Source organism: Osmerus eperlanus, chromosome 2 (genome assembly GCF_963692335.1).
Source record: "Osmerus eperlanus chromosome 2, fOsmEpe2.1, whole genome shotgun sequence".
NCBI lineage: Eukaryota > Metazoa > Chordata > Actinopteri > Osmeriformes > Osmeridae > Osmerus > Osmerus eperlanus.
The window spans coordinates 17,067,182-17,087,086 of NC_085019.1; the positions used below are offsets into that span (position 1 = coordinate 17,067,182).

The window sequence follows — 19,905 nt, forward strand, 5'->3', positions numbered from 1 at the left end:
ACTACGTTGAGCTAGCTTTATGGAACCGAATGAACTAGAAATGAGTCAGACGAACTGACATAAGTCTGGCTTATTCTGTAAACTCGCTTCATGGAACAGGCCTCTGGTCGATGTTAGCATGGTGTGAGCTGAAGTGGTGCTGAAGATTTGAAGCCTTGAAATGTGATAACGACGCCTGGCATATAAACCAGAATGGCTTGCCATTACGTTCAACAAAAAAATATAAACTCTCCCACTCTGTTAAAAACGTCCTGTGTTCATCTTCATATTTTCGTTTTGCTGAGCATTTTTTCCCTGCCATTTAGAGTCAGAGTGAACTTGACACCAATTGTTTACTCAACAATAAGGTTTTCCCTCCCTCCAAGCTGAGAGTGGAGTTTTATGTTAGTCCACACCAAACGCGTTTCGTCTATTTTCGATACTAAGTGAATTTGCGTCAAACGTGCATTTGTGTGAGATCAAAATATTGAACTCAAGCGAACGCGCATACACATACAAAAAATTTTATATGAACGTAAATGCCACATGAAACCAGGCAAAGAGCCGCTTGCGGCTCGGGAGCCGCAGGGTTGGCCAGGGTGGGCCTAGCAGAATGGGTATGTCCGCATTTGTGGTTGATTGGGTTGACCTTTTTCTTAACTATGCAATATGGTTGCCATAAAATCTGCATTAGTAAATTGTCTGAACATTACTAGTTTTATAATAATATAATAATAATACATTTAAAAAAGGACAAATATTTCTATATTTATGACTAGTTGTGTGATCTCATATAACTCATGGCTTGCAATAACGCGATTTGATCAGGGCGGTGGTGTAGCACTAGACTGTAACGCTACCCTCCCAGATGCAATCCAATAAAAGACGAGACAACACAGTGCCAGAGCCATAGAAAAAGAGAGTTGCGACACGCTTTGATCTCGCCGACACATGATCACGTGGTTCAAGTAGCTCACTGTAGTTCCAAAAACCCCACTGCTGTCAACCTGTTTGAATGGTTTTCAATGCAGCTGGCTAACAGAAGTCGCTTTCTCAGGCAAATGACGAATGAAACAGGCTTGGTTAAAGAAATCCGATCTTCAGCAGACTCGTATCTACAAAAAGCAGTCCTCCCTGACGTTTTTGGTGTAGAATGGAGTGAAATACAACATTGTGAACACTCTCTGCCAGTGAAACACAGAGGTTCCGGTAGCTCGCTGTAGTTCCAAAAACCCCACTGCTGCTCGCTGTAGTTCCAAAACCCCACTGCTGTCAACCTGTTTGAATGTTTTTCGACTGGACAGACAGCAGCACCATCTCAAGTCACGGACATTTTCGGTATATTAACACATATCAATTGGTTACTGGTGTGTTGTATCATGTATATGTCTGATACTTTATTAACATTTATGTATATTACATTAACTTATAATACATAACGCAATATAGTGAAGCAGAGCTAGAAATGGCTATAGCTACCATACTGTACCAACTCTACCATACTGTACATACCAAACGGTAGCCTAATGAGGACTATATTGTTCCACTTAACGTTTAACCTTCGACTGTTGAAGTAAATAGGACTTGTTAAAAGTTTTTTTATTCATCAGCCCACTTACAATTTACCACATTAACAACACTTATATTTGTAGTACTTGACGCAAGTTGAATATAACCATTATCACCAGCAAATGCTCAATTTAAGACAAGAAAGGAGTTTGGTAAATAGAACAGAATACACAAGGCAACCAATTGCATTCAATAAAACATTTTATTGTACAATATGTCCAGTGTTCTTCCACTCCTTTTGTTTGTAGTGATCCGGCGATCTTCTGGCTATGATACATGTAGCCTACTCTCTAGCTAGCTACAGTAAGTGTTGCTTACGTTAGATAGCCTACTAGACCTACAGTCTAGCTCTAACTGCATTTAGAATCTAACAAGCTATATCTTACGATAAACTTTAACTTAAGCTGGCTATATAAAATACTACTAATAACAATTGATATGTGGTGGTTGAAATATGAAAAAATGTGGGATTTTCATCAATTTACCAGCTAACTTGCTTTGGACCCCTTAATCTGCAATTCATTGTTGCTAGCTCTACTAACTAGGCTAATAAGAGAAGAGTTAATTTGTATGCCAACAAACACCAATAACTAGAACTAATTTGACAGACTATAAACCAACTGACTTCTGGTTATGATACACGTGCTCTCTAGCTAGCTTCAGTAAAAGTGTTGCTTACGTTAGATACTAGACCTACAGTCTAGCTCTAACTGTATTAAGAATCTAACAAGCTATAATCTTGCGATAAACTTTATCTAAAGCTAGCTATATGAAATACTACTAATAACAATTGATGTGTGGTGGTAGAAATATGAAAAAATGCAGAATTTTCATCAATTTACCAGCTAACTTGCTTCGGAGACACTGAAAATGAATGGGGTTGAACGGTGTAAAATGCAATCTTTGGAACTATAGGTCGCATGTGAGACGCTTTATTTCCTCATTCCTCGATAACAATGGGAGTCTATGGAAGTGTCGCAACTCTCTTTTTCTATGGCTCTGCACAGTGCTAATGAGAATGTCGGAGTGCAAACAAAGCCGAACTAGCAGAGCTTTGCTATGCACAGGCTACATGCAGGGCGGAACATGTCTTTCATGGGAGCACAACGTGAATATTAGAGCGTTTGAAGCGGAAACATCCCTGTACGAGAGGACACATTCAACTTGCCAGGATGGCCGTTGTTAGCGACACCAGTTGATTAAAACGGGTTATTTGTATGTGTCCTTGTATTTCACGCATAGGCCTACTAGAAACATGTCCACAGACAGCGGTTTGAGAGTAGTGCACAACCATTTTAATAACACTCGGACATTCCGACTTCCGAGTAGGAACGCACCTAGTGTTAAACCTTTTTATTAGTTCATGCAAATAATAAATAAATTAACATTATTGCAGTAAAGTGATAATTTGGTTTTCATAGACTAAAGTGATTTAGTATAGATATAACGTCTTATCATGCACCCTTGTTCTGTTTCATATTCATATGACATATAAGTAACATAATGCCCGACGTGGTGTACATTATCACCTGATAATGGACGATGAGGAGGCGTGAACCGTCCGATGCGCAGATATCACCATTATCAGGTGATAATGTACACCTCGAAGGGCATTATCCTGCTTATTCCATGGTCACTTGCCAACTATTTTTTTTACAAACATTAATGTATGTTTAACATTTTTCAACGTTATACCTGATATTTCTAGTCCACTCAGCTCATAGAACCAACCAACACCGGCTTTCCTTTGGCTGAGCTATTGGCCTGAAAGCTAATGTTATGTTAGCAAGATTCAAAGGCAATAACATTGTGTACGGTTGACAAACAGTAAATATAATTTGACAGTATGTTTGACAAGAAGACTATCTTGCTGGTCAGCTATGTCATTGTCCCCAAATCAATGTCAAGAACTTCACCAACAAAGTGTAGCGGGGTTTGCTCGTTTAAGATTAGCAATACTTAATTTCTAATAAAGTATGTAGTTCTTGGGGGCACCACCTCTTATTTGTTAAAGGGACAGAGGAAACCTTATTGAATAATAGCCTTTGTAATAATCAGTCTAATCTTAAGTAGTGGATTCTATGAAAGTAAGGCAGATCAGATAACGTGAGAGATACGCTAATATTATACACAATGATTTATTTAGGAAAATTTAATTATAATGAACAAATACCAGAGTATGGGTTAGTTGGCTAAAGTAGTACAGTGGCTAGATTCTAAATGAGAGCGAGCAACACAATGGCTGTGTAGAGCGCGTGTGAAGGGGGAGGGAGAGAGAGAGTGGGAGAGAGGTAGAGAGAGAAAGGTAGGCCTTTCTAATGACAATGGATTAAGGGCAACTGGCCTAACGATGGTTAGGTTAAATCATTTGTAAGATACAATCAAACATCAACAATTTAATCACAACATGCCAATATGTCACAAGAAATTTTGCAAATCGCAGTTACTTTTGTCGGTTTGAAGAAAGGAGTCAATGGTTCGTTATGTCCAACGAATAGAAAGCGGAATCTCTCGTCAAAGTCCTGGGCGCTCAGTGAATTTGCAGGTTGAGAGGAATAGGTTAGAGAGTGACGCGTTCACCTCAGTTTAATCCTACGAACAAGCGGGCGTGATTGTACGTTTGGGGGTTTTATACTCCAAAGAACAGGAGGGGTCCCCGTGAAGGTGACCTCTTTCATTGGTCAGTTACTCCCCACCTGGGCGTCGTCCTAAGATCTGCCTAGGTGTGAAGTGGCTTTTAGCTTTGAGTTCCGTTATTTCACCTGTCCATGGAATGCTTAAACTTCAGAATATAACAATACAACATTCATAAATGGTTTTGTTAGTATGGTACAATCATTTTGATATCAAGATTGGCTGACTTAACTATACCTGAAGGGAAGTTATAATCAAACCTCAATTAAACAACGTTTTAAGTAAATGAGAAAAGCACACATTATAACACATCAACTACTGTCATTGAAATAGTGTCCATGAGCCACGTAGTCCTTGAGAATATGTTTGTAAATCCATATAAGAAAATTCTTCCTTATAAATCCTTTGTCTGATACTGAGGCCATGTGGCCTCTGTTTCTGACCCCATGCTGGGCCAGAAGCTTTGAAGCTTCTCCTCTGGGAGATAAGGACAAAAGGGGGAAGACCCTTTCGTTGTCGGGAGTAGGAGAAGGTGTGATGGTACCGTGCTTTGTCTGTTGACTGTGCTACAAAAGTATCGGCCATCAGGGCCGGCCCAAGCCTTTATGGGGCCTTAAGCAGAATTGATTTGGGGGCCCCTCAGTGACGCCAATACAATTGATTATTCTTAATGCTTTATTATTCGCACACTATTAATCTAATGCACTAATTTCATGTGGTCTTGGGGGCCCTCTGGTGGCCCTAAGCAGCCGCTTACTTCGCTTATGCCTTGGGCCGGCTCTGTCGGCCATACTGTATAGACTAGTACTAGGCTACGGCCACAGCCTGTGTAGCGAGTTTAATAGCAAATGGATGTGAGATTATCGCATCTGAAGACGTATTAGATAATACCCAATTGCTCTGAAAGTGCCAAGTCATTGAAAAGAATAGTTAAGATGAGTTCAAGACAAGATCAAGACAAATCAATGTATTTATTACACATATGTGAGGTGCAGGTGTCTGTTACACTCAAGTTGAGTATCACAGAAGACTGGACAATGAATACAGGAAATCAAGAGAGTATATAGTTTCACAATATGGGAGGATACAAAATGATTAACACAGCCTTTTGCAGGCACCAGTGTTTCCCCTAGCTTTTGGAGGGGAGGGGGGGGGGTTTATAAGAAAGGTAACCTTAACCCTTGTGTTATCTTCGGGTCATTCTGACCCATTAGTCATTGTGACCCACCGTCGTATTGCGACAAATCGACCACATACAAAACAAAGTGAAGCCTTTTCTTTTAACCGTTGGGTTGTCTCAAACCCCCCACATTGCAAAGGTTAAAAGAAAATAATTTTTATTTGTTTTAGTGTTGGGTAAAATTGGGTAAACACAACGATGGTTCGTTATGAACCTTTGGGTCATGTGACCCGAAGGCAGCACAAGGGTTAAATGACTTATTTTGTGATCTGGCACTATATAAAAAATAAAAAATAAATGTATTTTTTTATGAATTTGACCTTCCAGGGTGGCGGGGGGTGCCATTGGGGGGCGGGGCGCCCCCCTAATATAATGGTAGGGGAAACACTGGGCACTGAAAAAGGACACCGTATGCTAGATACCTTTTGTTTAGGTCTTTAGATAGGGCTCCTAGAAATGGCCTTGTCGCTCCTTCTATTTCTCATTCAAAGTTGCATGGCATTATACACTTTGGCAAACTTGTGACCTCTGACTTACTTCAGCGACACAGGCCTTTCCTAGTCACACCTTACAAAGACCCAACTTATGGCTATGCAGGCATATTAAAACAGAATAATAACAGTTCATCAATGATACAAGAAACATGATTAATAGATAGGCATATTTCTCTCCTGGACATAACCAAGGGTTATGTGCTCATGAGCTTAATATTGCAAGGTATAGATCAACCATTGTTTATTATATTCAGAACATTTCAAACAGTATAGAAATAACTAGAGAGGGTACAATTTCTGGGGAAATTGTAGGGTGTGCTTGCTTGCGTCGGTTGCACAGGGGTCCGTTTTTGAATGACATTTTTACAACTGATATTTCTGTATTTTATATAAAAATGCATACTTATTATTTATAAAGATTACATAGATTTAAAAGCATTTTTTTTGCTGCTCATTTACAACTGAAAATACGAGTGAAGTGTAGAATGAAATGGATGTCTTCTCATTTCCCCTGCAAGAGGCAGCCTCATCGTTGAATCAAAACGAATAAATTTGGCAGACCGGTGTACAAATTGACCTAATCTCTATGATTTAAACGTCCTTTTAAGTTTTTCCCTTCTCGTGATATTTTCATGCATTTAGCCTACTCATTGCATTCATTCATTAATAAATAATCCCCTTTGAAGATTATTCTACGACGTTACCGGCAGTAGAAGATGGAATCGCGATTCAAACAGTACCATCTGCTAACTGAAAATATGCCCCCCAAAACGTAAATAAGCTTGACATTTATTTAGTGGAAAACCGCTCATTCATAAAAAGCTCAATGGTAGCGATCATTGTCAGTAACAACGCAAAATGCGATATAGCCCTGTGTGGAGAAGCTGCCCCGGTAAATTGTACTACTACGGTACAGTACTAGACTACTGCTGTGTTCGTCTCGGTAGCGATTGCGTTGGTTGAATTGGATTTAACGTTCCGTTGTACGGTTTAGGCTGAAATTAATTATTTTCATGAACAGATTGACAAAGTTTAGGCTGTGGCAATGAAGTTCAGGTTAGTAGTTAGATAGACTTTTGATTTAAGTAAGGGGAGTGCCGAACATGTTCTGTCGCCGTTTGACTTCCTACAGCTGTGTAGATGTTTTTGTAGTGTCTCGCGTAGGCTACAGCGTTGCAGTGATACACTGGATTGAAACAACAGGTAATGATAATTTCACCCACAAATCGTTTACTTGTAATCTAATGTCATAATAAATCCTACAAAGAAAATGTATATGTGAGGAATGTTTATTTTAACGAAAATGAAATGAAATGAAAACAGATACATCATAGACCACTGTAGTATGTGTTGCCTGGGCAACACAGGCTAACGTCATGATGCTAATACTTCAGTGAAATAGTAGACTACTGTTTCCGAAAGTAGATGTACTTGTACATTACACATCACAATTGTGTGTCATATCACAAAGTAAAATGAGTAAATAGTTATCACCCTGGCCTCTTTGCTTGTGGCGTTTCTGCAGCTGCCTTGCAGTAAAGCTATAGTTAGCCTAGCTATCCCCCAAGTTAACAGATGCGAAACGAATGTTCTGCCAAAGGTAGTCACGCGTGTTTTCGTGACGTTAGTGACGTAGTGACGTTAGTAACGTCAGTGACTGTGGCTAGCAAATTAGCCACCGTTAGCTTCACTTTTCGCCACAAAAACTTAACTTCAGCCTAAACCATGCAACGGAACGTAAATTCCAATAGAAGCAACTCAATCGCTACCAAGACAAAACTTTTGACACCTACGTTGTCTATGTAGGCCAAATATTGACTGAGTTTTAGGGGGGCAAAAAGAAATAAAAATAATAATAATAATAATAATATATATGTGAGAAAACAAAGGTTGTGCTCTCGCCGAAGGCTTGAGCACACCCAATAAAAGTAATCACTATCTTTAATTGTTGTTAACTGATCAATGGTTTAAGGACAGACCCCTTCACATCAAAGTTGACATATTCTCCAAATAGTAATTATAATTTGACAGTATGTTGTTTGACTAGCCAGCTATCCAGCCATGTCCTTGTCCCCAAATCAAAGATTTTTACGAATAAAATAATCGGCCATGTGTAGCCTACAGAGTACAGTAGCGGCTACTGTCGTGTTGGCCGCAGCCTGTCTGAAGTAGATTTACTAGGGAGGTGAATAGCGAATGGGAAGTGAGATGAGCGGTTACTTGACACTGACACAGTAAATTCAGTACCATCCATCCATCATCTTCCGCTTTTCCGGGGGTCTGGTCGCGGGGGCAGCAACCTAAGCAGGGAGGCCCAGACTTTACATTTACATTTAGTCATTTAGCAGACGCTCTTATCCAGAGCGACTTACAGTAAGTACAGGGACATTCCCCCGAGGCAAGTAGGGTGAAGTGCCTTGCCCAAGGACACAACGTCAGTTGGCATGACCGGGAATCGAACTGGCAACCTTCGGATTACTAGCCCGATTCCCTCACCGCTCAGCCACCTGACTCCCAGACTTCCCTCTCCCCGGCCACTTCCACCAGCTCTTCCTTGGGGACCCCGAGGCGTTCCCAGGCAAGCTGAGAGACATAGTCCCTCCAGCGTGTCCTGGGTCTTCCCCGGGGCCTCTTCCCAGTGGGACATGCCCAGAACACCTCACCAGGGAGGCGTCCAGGAGGCATCCTTATCAGATGCCCGAGCCACCTCAACTGGTCCCTCTCGACGCGGAGGAGCAGCGGTTCTACTCTGAGCCCCTCCCGGATGACCGAGCTTCTCAACCTATCTCTAAGGGAGAGCCCGGACACCCTGCGGAGAACACTCATTTCGGCCGCTTGTATTCGCGATCTCGTTCTTTCAATCACTACCCACAGTTCGTGACCATAGGTGAGGGTAGGAACGTAGATCGACTGGTAAATAGAGAGCTTCGCCTTTCGACTCAGCTCCTTCTTCACCACGACGGACCGATGCAGAGCCTGCATCACTGCGGACGCTACACCGATCCGCCTGTCGATCTCGTGCTCCATACTTCCCTCACTCGTGAACAAGACCCCGAGATACTTGAACTCCTCCGCTTGGGTCAAGATCTCCTCCCCGACCCGGAGATTGCACTCCACCCTTTTCCGGTCGCTAACCATGGCCTCAGATTTGGAGATGCTGATTCCCATCCCAGCCGCTTCGCATTCGGTTGCGAACCGCTCCAGTGAGAGCTGAATGTCATGGCCCGATGAAGCCATCAGGACCACATCATCCGCAAAAAGCAAAGACCCGATCCTGAGGTCACCAAACCGGAACCCCTCAACGCCCTGGCTGCGCCTAGAAATTCTGTCCATATAAGTTATGAACAGAATCGGTGACAAAGGGCAGCCCTGGCGGAGTCCAACCCTCACCGGGAACAAGTTCGACTTACTGCCGGCAATGCGGACCAAACTCTGGCACCGGTCGTACAGGGACCGGACAGCCCCGATCAGGGAATCTGGTACCCCGTACTCCCAGGGTCTTGAATCTGATACGGGGCGTGATGGGAAGCCAGTGGAGGGAGACGAGGAGCGGGGTAACATGGGAGCGTCTGGGTAGATTGAAGACCAGACGGGCTGCAGCGTTCTGAATCCTCTGGAGAGGGCGGGTTGCGCATGCTGGGAGATCGGCGAGCAGCGATTTGCAGTAGTCCAACTTTAAGAGGACAAGTGCTTGGACTAGCAGCTGGGTGGAATGCTCAGACAGGTATCTCCTGAACTTCCGGATGTTGTAGAGGGTGAATCTACACGACCGGAAGACCACAGCAATGTGGGCTGTGAGGGAGAGCTCGTCATCCATGGTCACCCCAAGGTTCCTGGCAGAGGATGTTGTTAATTAAATAGTGAATGACATGGGAAAACGTCTCTTGACAATTAGTCGATTAATCGTTCTACTAATTGTTAGATTTGTCGATTATCAAAATAATCGTTTTATGCAGCCCTACTGTAGACAGTGTTTCCCACACAGACTAATTTGTGGCAGAGTGCCACAGAATCATCACCGCCCGCTACATATTGTGTTTCGTTATTATTATTTTTTACGATATTTAAAACACGCAGCATATTAGTTCAGCTGCATTTCCTTTCCCTGCTCTCCCTCCGTCTCTCTGTCACTCACGCGTCTCTCACATACACACACACACACAGTCACAACGTCAGCACACGTTAGCAACGACACTATGCGATATCAGCGAGCCTTCAGCATTAGTACCGTAGCTAAAAGTCTAGGAAAGTTGAGGTTACTTTTCCCTAGGTACCAACGAACATGTCTTAATCTGCTAGACAAGTGGGTTCCCCATCGTTCTTTTAGTGAGCTGTCTCACGAGCCCTACTTACCCGGCGTCATGGAGCCGACCAGCTAAATAGTTATTTAGCACTAGCGTTGCTACCTGCATATATGCAGAAATTGTTTACAATATTTTCAGGCTTCAACCAGTGCTGCTCAAGCAGAAACACAGGGTCAGGGAGAGAAAGAGATAGATTCGTTAGGCATTGAAGAAAGAGTAGGAGAGGATAGCATTCAACATAATACATATTTAATTTTAAAAAAAAGTTCTGTGTAACGAACCCTCCCCCCCCGCCACAAATTGCTTTCTAATCTGTGGGAAAACACTGGTATAATCATTATAAATTCACTGGTCATGGTTAATCCTCTCTCGGCCCCCCAGATGGCATCCAAGACGTTTGGAAGCAGAGGGGTAGAAGTTCAGAGTTTGTCGGATGCATCAATCATCCGTATCCCACCCCATCACTACATCCATGTGTTGGATCAGAACACAAATATTGCTCGAGTGGAGATTGGACCGCTCACCTACATCCGCCAGGACAATGAGAGGTTAGTGGTTGAGGGCATGGTAATATCTTGGTTACTTTCAACTTTATTATGGTGTAGATACTTATTTTTTCAAAGTGATTATTGTAACATTCAATTAATAAAGAATTGTATCTGTGTGTAATTTATTAATGAGGTTTGTGCAAGACTATCACTCAGTATAAGGTCCTGACATTTATTTGGGAATTGAATACATACAGTATTTATCCACATTCCCTTCATGACAGGGTTTCTGAACATACTCCTCTTTCATCCTGTCTGAATTTAAAAAAAGAAAAGAAAAAGAACACAAACACACATTTCTGTTATGTTGATCTACATGACTCTGCAGGGTACTGTTTTCTCCTGTGCGCATGACAATGGTCCCTCCACGGCACTACTGCGTGGTCATCAACCCTGTTGCCCGCGACGACAATGGTCAGGTGCTCTTTGACCAATCTGGGCAGGCCAAACTTCGCCATGCCGATCTGGAGATCCGCCTTACTCAGGACCCTTTCCCTCTCTATCCAGGGGAAGAGATTCAACAGGTGCCACAGTACACTCACAGTCAAGGGGTTTCCGGCCTATGGTGTTCAAGTATAAATGTTCAATACGTCACTACGCAGTGGATAGGTGTTGTGGATAGGGTATGCTAGTTTCAATTAAGGAAATAAATAGATGAGGAATATTAAACATTTCATTGTTCAAATATTGATTCACATTTAGTTTTTTGAATACCTATTCAAAATTGAATTAAAATACACTAACAGCAGTTAACATCTTGCTTATTGAGCTCAACAGTTTGCAATCTACTGAATTACATGTAATGCTTGTTGTGCTATTTGACTTAAACTAAGTTACCTTGAAACTCTTGGCACTCAGTTGGCCCTTTTTAGCTGTGGTAGCAAATAGGTTTATGTGGGCCAGTTATTCAATTTAAACGTTCTACTATAGTATAGATTTTACAGTTTACATTCAAATTAGGCTAATCTAAAAGCATCTTTCAATGATTGTCCACATTTCCTCATACTGTATCTCAGAGTTTTTGAATATGGAATTGCCCCTCCCTAATACATACAATACAGTATACAGAACACTACATTGCTTTTTTCCTCTCGCTATCGTTCGCACTCCCTCTACCTACACCTCTACCTCCTATCTCTATCTCTCATTTTACCTCCACCTCTCCCACTGCCTCTACCTCAACCTCCTTCTTCCTTTCTACCTCTGCCTCTCTCTTTCATAGGACGTGACAGAATTGCAGATTGTGTATCCAGACACCGCGCTGCGTCTGCAGGCACTGCTGGACTTTGAGGAAGGAGAGAAGAGGGTGGCTGGAGATGAATGGCTCTTTGAAGGGCCTGGTAAGCCACAACTTTTCACACTCTGTCAAAAGCTAACTTGATAAGGACATAACACATCTTAATTATTACCCTTGTCACAGTTTATATTCTAAAATAAGTTAAATGTTCATTGGAAACATCTGCCAAAATGAAGCTTGTTTGAACCCCCCACCCCTTCTATCAGGGACCTACATTCCCAGGAAGGAGGTGGCAGTGTTAGAGACCATCAAGGCCACAGTCATTCGGGAGAACCAAGCCATCCGCCTGCGCGCCCGCAAGGAAGGCGTGGACAGAGGAGGAGTGCGCAGGGTTACTGGTGAGAGACATTTACTGCACACCAGGGACATCATTTATAAACCGTAAACTTTCCATGCACAAGCTGGCATTTGTGGAAACCAGATTTCCAAGTACCAAGTCAATGAAGTTAGTTGCCAAGTACAAGTTTAAGACAAAATCTAAGTATTTACAGGGTTCGTACAAGGTTCTTGAAGTACTTAAATTTGACTTTTTGACATTTAAGTCCTGGAAAACCTTTTAAAACAGTCATATTATGACGAGGTACTTGAAAAGTGCTTGAATTATTTAAAGACGATATATATGAATTTACAAAGTAATTTAGAAGTGATAATCTTTTTATTATAAAACATAAATACAGTCTTTTCGCTCAAAATGAATGCCTCAGCCCATCCCCCCCTCCTGCTAATTTAATTTAATTTTTTGGCATTCTTTGGTTTGCGTTATAGCATATGATCATACTCTCAATTCCTTTAAGTATTTTTCAAGCGCGATAAGAGCCAAAGTAGAAATCAATTAGGTTCTGAAGAAGCGCTGTCTGAAGCAGTATTCTTTGCACACACACCCGACTCACACACACACACCGAGAGAAAATCTGCTTCTTCTCAGACAGTGCGCGCCAGTACCGTATTGATTAGGCCTACTTGAGGACGAAACAGAAAATTGTCAAAATAAAAAATGTTGGCGAGTATCCTCGTAAACACAGTCTTAAATGAGTTTTAAAAGTCTTAAATGAAGGTGAAGAGCTGGAAGAAAACGATTTCTATCAGATCCACGACATGTGCGTCAGGTCTTAAAGAGACAGCCGTCTAATAAACCCACTGCTGTCCGTCTCATTAATGTTAATCAAAGAACAAAAGAAAAGAAAATCTCTCGCTGCTCTTGATTGAATAACATTTGTAGCTTTAATAAGAATTAATTTAAGGTAAGTAAAGTATATGTTTGATAAATGAGATCTCTGATTGTAGTCCTTGAAAAAAAAACAAATAGTGCTTGAAAAGTCCTTCGTACAGTATCTATACGAACCCTGTATTTATTACAGATTTGTAAGGTGCAGTTGTCTGATACGCTCAAGTTGAGGATCTCAGAGGACTGGACAATGAATACAGGAATGAAGGGCAGTTAAATAGTATCACAATGTGGGAAGTTTTACTCTCAAGAAACATTAGGGGGTGACATCAACATAGCCTTCGCAAGCTGTCAGAAATATTAATCTATCAAGCATTGCACAGTCTGTCGGTGAACACGTTAAGACAGCTTTATTGCTTGCAGCCGCAAGGAGACAAAACATCACACGCCATTGTGCTACAAAGTTTGTTCGCTAGCATGTTGTGCTAGCTACCTATTTAAACAGACCCGCTCATGACAGTCATTGGTTAAAACAATGCATGCAAATGTCCCATGGCTCTCCCTTCATTGGCTCCCTTGCATAGACCTGGCGCGCGTGTGTGCGTGCATGTTTACGCGTGTGCGTCCCTTGCAATGGACATTTACAACATCAACCCTACCCCCACTAGGTGACAAGCTAATGGTCACCAGACCTCAGTCTTCCTTCTAGCTCTGTCAAACAGTATCTCCTTTAAATAAACAAACAAACCCCCGTCTTCTTAGTCCTTAGCCCCAAGATAAGGGGCTTGTATGTTTACCCAGAGTTCAGATTTGGGGGTAGGCCTCTCTGCACACAAGGAATGCTGAACACAGTATAATTTTATACAGAATAAAGTTACAGCACAGACAGAAGGCGCTGCATTAATGGTGCTAGATAGCGTTTGTTTAGTCTTTAGATGGTTCATAGAAATGGTAACATTGTGACCTAGTGTCTCAAACATTCCCTAGTTGCATCTTACAAATAACTAACTTATGACTATGCAGGCATTAGCAAGCTTTAGCAAACAGCATAATGACAGTTTATCAAGGATACAAGCAACTTAATTCATAGATCCCACATTTCTCTCCTGGAGATGACCAAAGGTCATGTTCTCATTAGCTAATATAGCAGGGTATAGATCAAACATTGTTTATTATATTCAGAACATTCAAAACTGTATAAGAGTAAAGTAATAATTTAGTTGTAATCTTTAATTATTATAAATTTATCAGTTGTTGATGATAGACCTCTTCAGTGTTTAACGGGCAAGATCACTAATCCTGTTTCCATAAGCAATATTTTTTAATCAGTTCTGTGGTGGAAATGTTGAGAATCAATCTTAATAAAACGTTTAAATCTCTATCAAATACTTATTTATTAACAACAATTTAACACAGAAACATCCATCTTTAACACAAACATTGGACAATAAGCACATGACAAACTGCAGATTGTATCTTACATGGAGAGTGTCTACGCCTGTCTCCCGCACTTGATACATCAGACAATAACACAAAACCATCTGGCCATGAATCAGATGATGATCATGATGCACCTAAAAGAAGAACCTCACCAAATTCTGATGACCAACCTATCTTCAGTTTTGATATTTAACACTAGAAGCGGCCTGTGTTTTTGTTACATTTTATCAAAATTTTATATTGGGATAACTGGATTACCGCAAAGACTGCGGCCTGTATTAAGAACGCTTAATATTGTTTTTATTGATTTTATGTAAAGCACCTTGAGCTGCAATTCTTGTATGAAATGTGCTATATAAATAAAGTCTTATTATTATTGGGTGTGCTCAAGCCCTTCGGCGAGCACAACCATTGTTCTCTCTCATATATATTTCTTTATTTATTATTGATTTTCCCATCCCTAAGAATCCCTCAATATTTGGACTACATTGGTGTCAAAAGGTTTGTCTTGTTAGCGATTGCATTGCTTGTATTTTTATTTACGTTCCGTTGCACGGTTTAGGAGCTTACAACGTTTTTGCGGCAAAAAGTGCTAGCCTAACGTCACAACGTCATCAGACGTTAGCAAGGACGCATAGATACGACGTTCTAGTAAGACAGACAGCGATATCAGCAAGCCCTCAGCATTAGTCCATCCATCATCTTCCGCTTGTCCGGGGGTCGGGTCGCGGGGGCAGCAACCTAAGCAGGGAGGCCCAGACTTTCCTCTCCCCAGCCACTTCCACCAGCTCTTCCTGGGGGACCCCGAGGCGTTCCCAGGCCAGCCGAGAGACATAGTCCCTCCAGCGTGTCCTGGGTCTTCCCCGGGGCCTCTTCCCAGTGGGACGTGCCCAGAACACCTCACCAGGGAGGCGTCCAGGAGGCATCCTGATCAGATGCCCGAGCCACCTCAACTGGCCCCTCTCGACGCGGAGGAGCAGCGGTTCTACTCTGAGCCCCTCCCGGATGACCGAGCTTCTCACCCTATCTCTAAGGGAGAGCCCGGACACCCTGCGGAGAAAACTCATTTCGGCCGCTTGTATTCGCGATCTCGTTCTTTCGGTCACTACCCACAGTTCGTGACCATAGGTGAGGGTAGGAACGTAGATCGACTGGTAAATAGAGAGCTTCGCCTTTCGACTCAGCTCCTTCTTCACCACAACGGGCCGATGCAGAGCCCGCATCACTGCGGACGCCGCACCGATCCGCCTGTCGATCTCGCGCTCCATCCTTCCCTCACTCGTGAACAAGACCCCGAGATACTTGAACTCCTCCGCTTGGGTCAAGATCTCCTCCCCGACCCGGAGATTGCACTCCACCTTTTTCCGGTCGATAACCATGGCCTCAGATTTGAAGGTGCTGATTCCCATCCCAGCCGCTTCGCATTCGGTTGCGAACCGCTCCAGTGAGAGCTGGAGGTCACGGCCCGATGAAGCCAACAGGACCACATCATCCGCAAAAAGCAGCGACCCGATCCTGAGGTCCCCAAACCGGACCCCCTCAACGCCCTGGCTGCGCCTAGAAATTCTGTCCATATAAGTTATGAACAGAATCGGTGACAAAGGGCAGCCCTGGCGGAGTCCAACCCTCACCGGGAACAAGTTCGACTTACTACCGGCAATGCGGACCAAACTCTGGCACCGGTCGTACAGGGACCGAACAGCCCCGATCAGGGAGTCCGGTACCCCGTACTCCCGGAGCACCCCCCACATGAGCCCCCGAGGGACACGGTCGAACGCCTTTTCCAAATCCACAAAACATGTGTAGACTGGTTGGGCGAACTCCCATGCACCCTCCAGAACCCTGCCGAGGGTATAGAGCTGGTCCACAGTTCCACGGCCAGGACGAAAACCACATTGCTCCTCCTGAATCCAAGGTTCGACAATCCGACGGACCCTCCTCTCCAGCACCCCTGAATAGACTTTCCCAGGGAGGCTGAGGAGTGTGATCCCCCTAAAGTTGGAGCACACCCTCCGGTCCCCCTTTTTAAAGAGGGGAACCACCACCCCGGTCTGCCAGTCCAGAGGCACTGTCCCTGATGTCCACGCGATGTTGCAGAGTCGTGCCAACCAAGACAGCCCTACAACATCCAGAGCCTTAAGGAACTCCGGGCGGACCTCATCCACCCCAGGGGCCTTGCCACCGCGGAGCTTTTCAACCACCTCGGCGACCTCAGCCCCAGAGATAGAAGGGCCCCCCCCAATGTCCCCAGACTCTGCCTCCACGTCGGAACGCGTGTTGGTGGGATTAAGGAGTTCTTCAAAGTATTCCTTCCACCGATCCAGGACGTCCCCCATCGAGGTCAGCAGCGCACCATCCCCACCATATACAGCGTTGACAATGCACTGCTTCCCCCTCCTGAGTCGCCGGATGGTGGTCCAGAACCTTTTCGAAGCCGTTCGGAAGTCATTCTCCATGGCCTCGCCGAACTCCTCCCACGCCCGGGTTTTTGCCTCCGCGACCGCCAAAGCCGCATTCCGCTTGGCCTGCCGGTACACATCAGCTGCCTCTGGAGTCCTACCAGCCAACAAAGTCCGATAGGCCTCCTTCTTCAGCTTGACGGCTTCCCTCACCTCCGGCGTCCACCACCGAGTCCGAGGGTTACCGCCGCGACATGCACCGACCGCCTTGCGTCCGCAGCTCCGGTCAGCCGCCTCAACAATGGAGGCCCGGAACATGGCCCATTCGGACTCAATGTCCCCGGACTCCCCCGAGACATGGTCGAAGCTCTCCCGGAGGTGGGAGTTGAAGCTCCTTCTGACAGGGGATTTTGCCAGCCGTTCCCAGCAGACCCTCACATTACGTTTGGGCCTGCCAGGCCTGACCGGCGTCTTCCCCCACCATCGTAGCCAACTCACCACCAGGTGGTGATCAGTTGACAGCTCCGCCCCTCTCCTCACCCGAGTGTCCAAGACATTCGGCCTCAGATCCGACGACACGACTACAAAGTCTATCATCGAACTGAGACCTCGGGTGTCCTGGTGCCAAGTGCACATATGAACACCCTTATGCTTGAACATGGTGTTCGTTATGGACAAGCCGTGTCTAGCACAGAAGTTAGCACCATTGTTAGTTTTCTTCATGGTAGTTTTTGAGCCACGCTTTGTACTTTTCGCTAGGTACCTTCTTAATATTTTAATCTGCTAGACAAGTAGGTTTCCCTTAGTTCTTTTGGTGAGCAGTCTCGCGAACCCTACTTACCCGGCGTCATGGAGCCAACCATATCAATAGTTATTTAGCACTAGCGTTGCTATCTGCATATACCTACAGCTGGCAGATGTGCTCCATTTTGCTCCCAGATTCAGACCTAGCCCCAGGTAAATTGTAGAGCTAGCTAACTACTAGACTTCAGCTGTGTGGGAATCACAGGAGCTAACCAGTCTACTAGACTTCTGATGCGTGAGAATCGCAGGTGCTAACCAGTCGAAGGGCGTACAAAAATACAGGAGCACACTCCACAATTTCCCCAGAAATTGTACCCTCTCTAGTTATTATTATTATAGAGCGCCAAGCCATTTTCCCCTACTTATAGCGCCGCTAGGGGTCAAATTGACCCACGAGTCTACAGACGGGTGTTTACTGACATGTAATGATCGCTAGATGGCGCTTGTTGCACGGAGCAAAGGCACGGTCTTAAAATGAATGTGCCTTCATCAATCTGTCATTCATTTCCGTGTTGTTAGTCGGTGATTATCAATCATTTATCAAAATGTAATTTATTGGCTAAAGAATGTCAAACACATTGCGGGTTAGGCTAGACTGCGGTTGGTCTATAGTAACCAGACATATCAACATTTTATAGTTGGCTGACAAGATTGCGTTGTTGTCCCCAGTCAAAAATATAAACAAACACAGGGACATCATAAACATTCAATGGTCTACTCAAATCCAGTTACTACAATCTACTAAACACCACCAGCAATAAGCAGTAGCCTAATTAGAAACTAGCATATCATTTTTGCACCATTTTGTGTTGATATAAACACACAAGCCACATTATAATGTATTGTTCAGAAGCAAACATTTGAGAGCAGGATAAACGGGAGAGAAAGCAGAGATCGTAGCTTCTAGCTTAGAAGTTCCAAACATACACTTCTCTCATTTTTGCAATACTTGGACCGTGCCCTGACAATAAATAAAGAACAATAACTGTTTTGCCAGGACAACTGGATCTATCAGACCCTTGAATGTTTATGAGACTATTTCAATAACTCCTTCTATAGACCTACTGATCACAAACTATAGTTTGAGTATTGACTACAGATTTTTTGGAAAATAAGCCACATTTTCTAGAAACCGCACCTCACCAGAAGGGAGCTTTGTGTTTGTAAATCTGAGTATAAACCGCACTGGAATATATCCCGCACTTTATACGGGAACAATGATCCCAAGCAATGGACGAGTATAGGCAGTACAGCATGCCGTTGTGTCACACCGTTGTGTGCGTAACAGCGGCCCGCCACGGCTACATTTCTGCCGCCACGGTATCAGGAATAGGGCTGTAAAAAATGTTAGGCCGTCTATCAGCAGTGATTGTTAGAGTGCATGTCGGAGAATAGCACGGGCACGTGCTTCACACCGCAGTTGAGATTGCGTGTGTGCGTCCTTGAGAACTGTAAGTCATATAACTTGTTATCAGTTCATTTAAAGGTCACATGACATGCTGTTTTTGGATGCTTTTATATAGGCCTTAGTGGTCCCCTAATACTGTATCTGAAGTCTCTTTCCCGAAATTAAGCCTTGGTGCATAATTACTGCCACTACGAGCAGTCCCACAATGAGCTTTCCTCAAGATGCGCCGTTTCTGTGTCTGTAGCTTTAAATGCTAATGAGAAGGAGAGGGGCGGCACCATGCGCTAATGTTTACAATGGATGTATCATAGCCCCTTTGCTGTAAGATGCCTCGAATTTGCCCATTCTCATCTGATCACCCTGGTTTGCAGAGGTGCACACTCAGTCATTTCAATGAGGGGAAAGGCGGATATCGCGCGCGCCATAACACCAAAAGCAGAACGGTTATCCAAATAACAAAGAAGTGTACAACACTCGTGTTACAGCATGTGTATTCACACACATACTTGATGCTATCTACCTTTACATTAGCGACAGTAACTCAGCTGTTAGCTGCAGAGCTAATGTTACAGCCACATTCTAAGGGTAGCAAGCTAGATAACCATATACAGTAAAAAAACAAAATGATATAGCGTTAGTTAACTACTTTTTTTAGTTAACTACCGAGGTTTGTAGCTAGACCAA

The 19,905-nt window shown here is 43.7% G+C and overlaps 1 protein-coding gene across 1 annotated transcript in view; it reads left to right on the forward strand.

Moving 5' to 3' along the window:
- The window catches only part of mvp (major vault protein), an 86,545-nt gene that overhangs the window by 17,139 nt on the left and 49,501 nt on the right, over positions 1–19,905 (forward strand). Inside the window, exons 2-5 of the mRNA XM_062453534.1 lie at positions 10,542–10,708; positions 11,037–11,232; positions 11,931–12,048; positions 12,212–12,343. Coding sequence (XP_062309518.1) covers positions 10,542–10,708; positions 11,037–11,232; positions 11,931–12,048; positions 12,212–12,343 — 613 coding nt within the window. The remainder of the gene's footprint in view (positions 1–10,541; positions 10,709–11,036; positions 11,233–11,930; positions 12,049–12,211; positions 12,344–19,905) is intronic.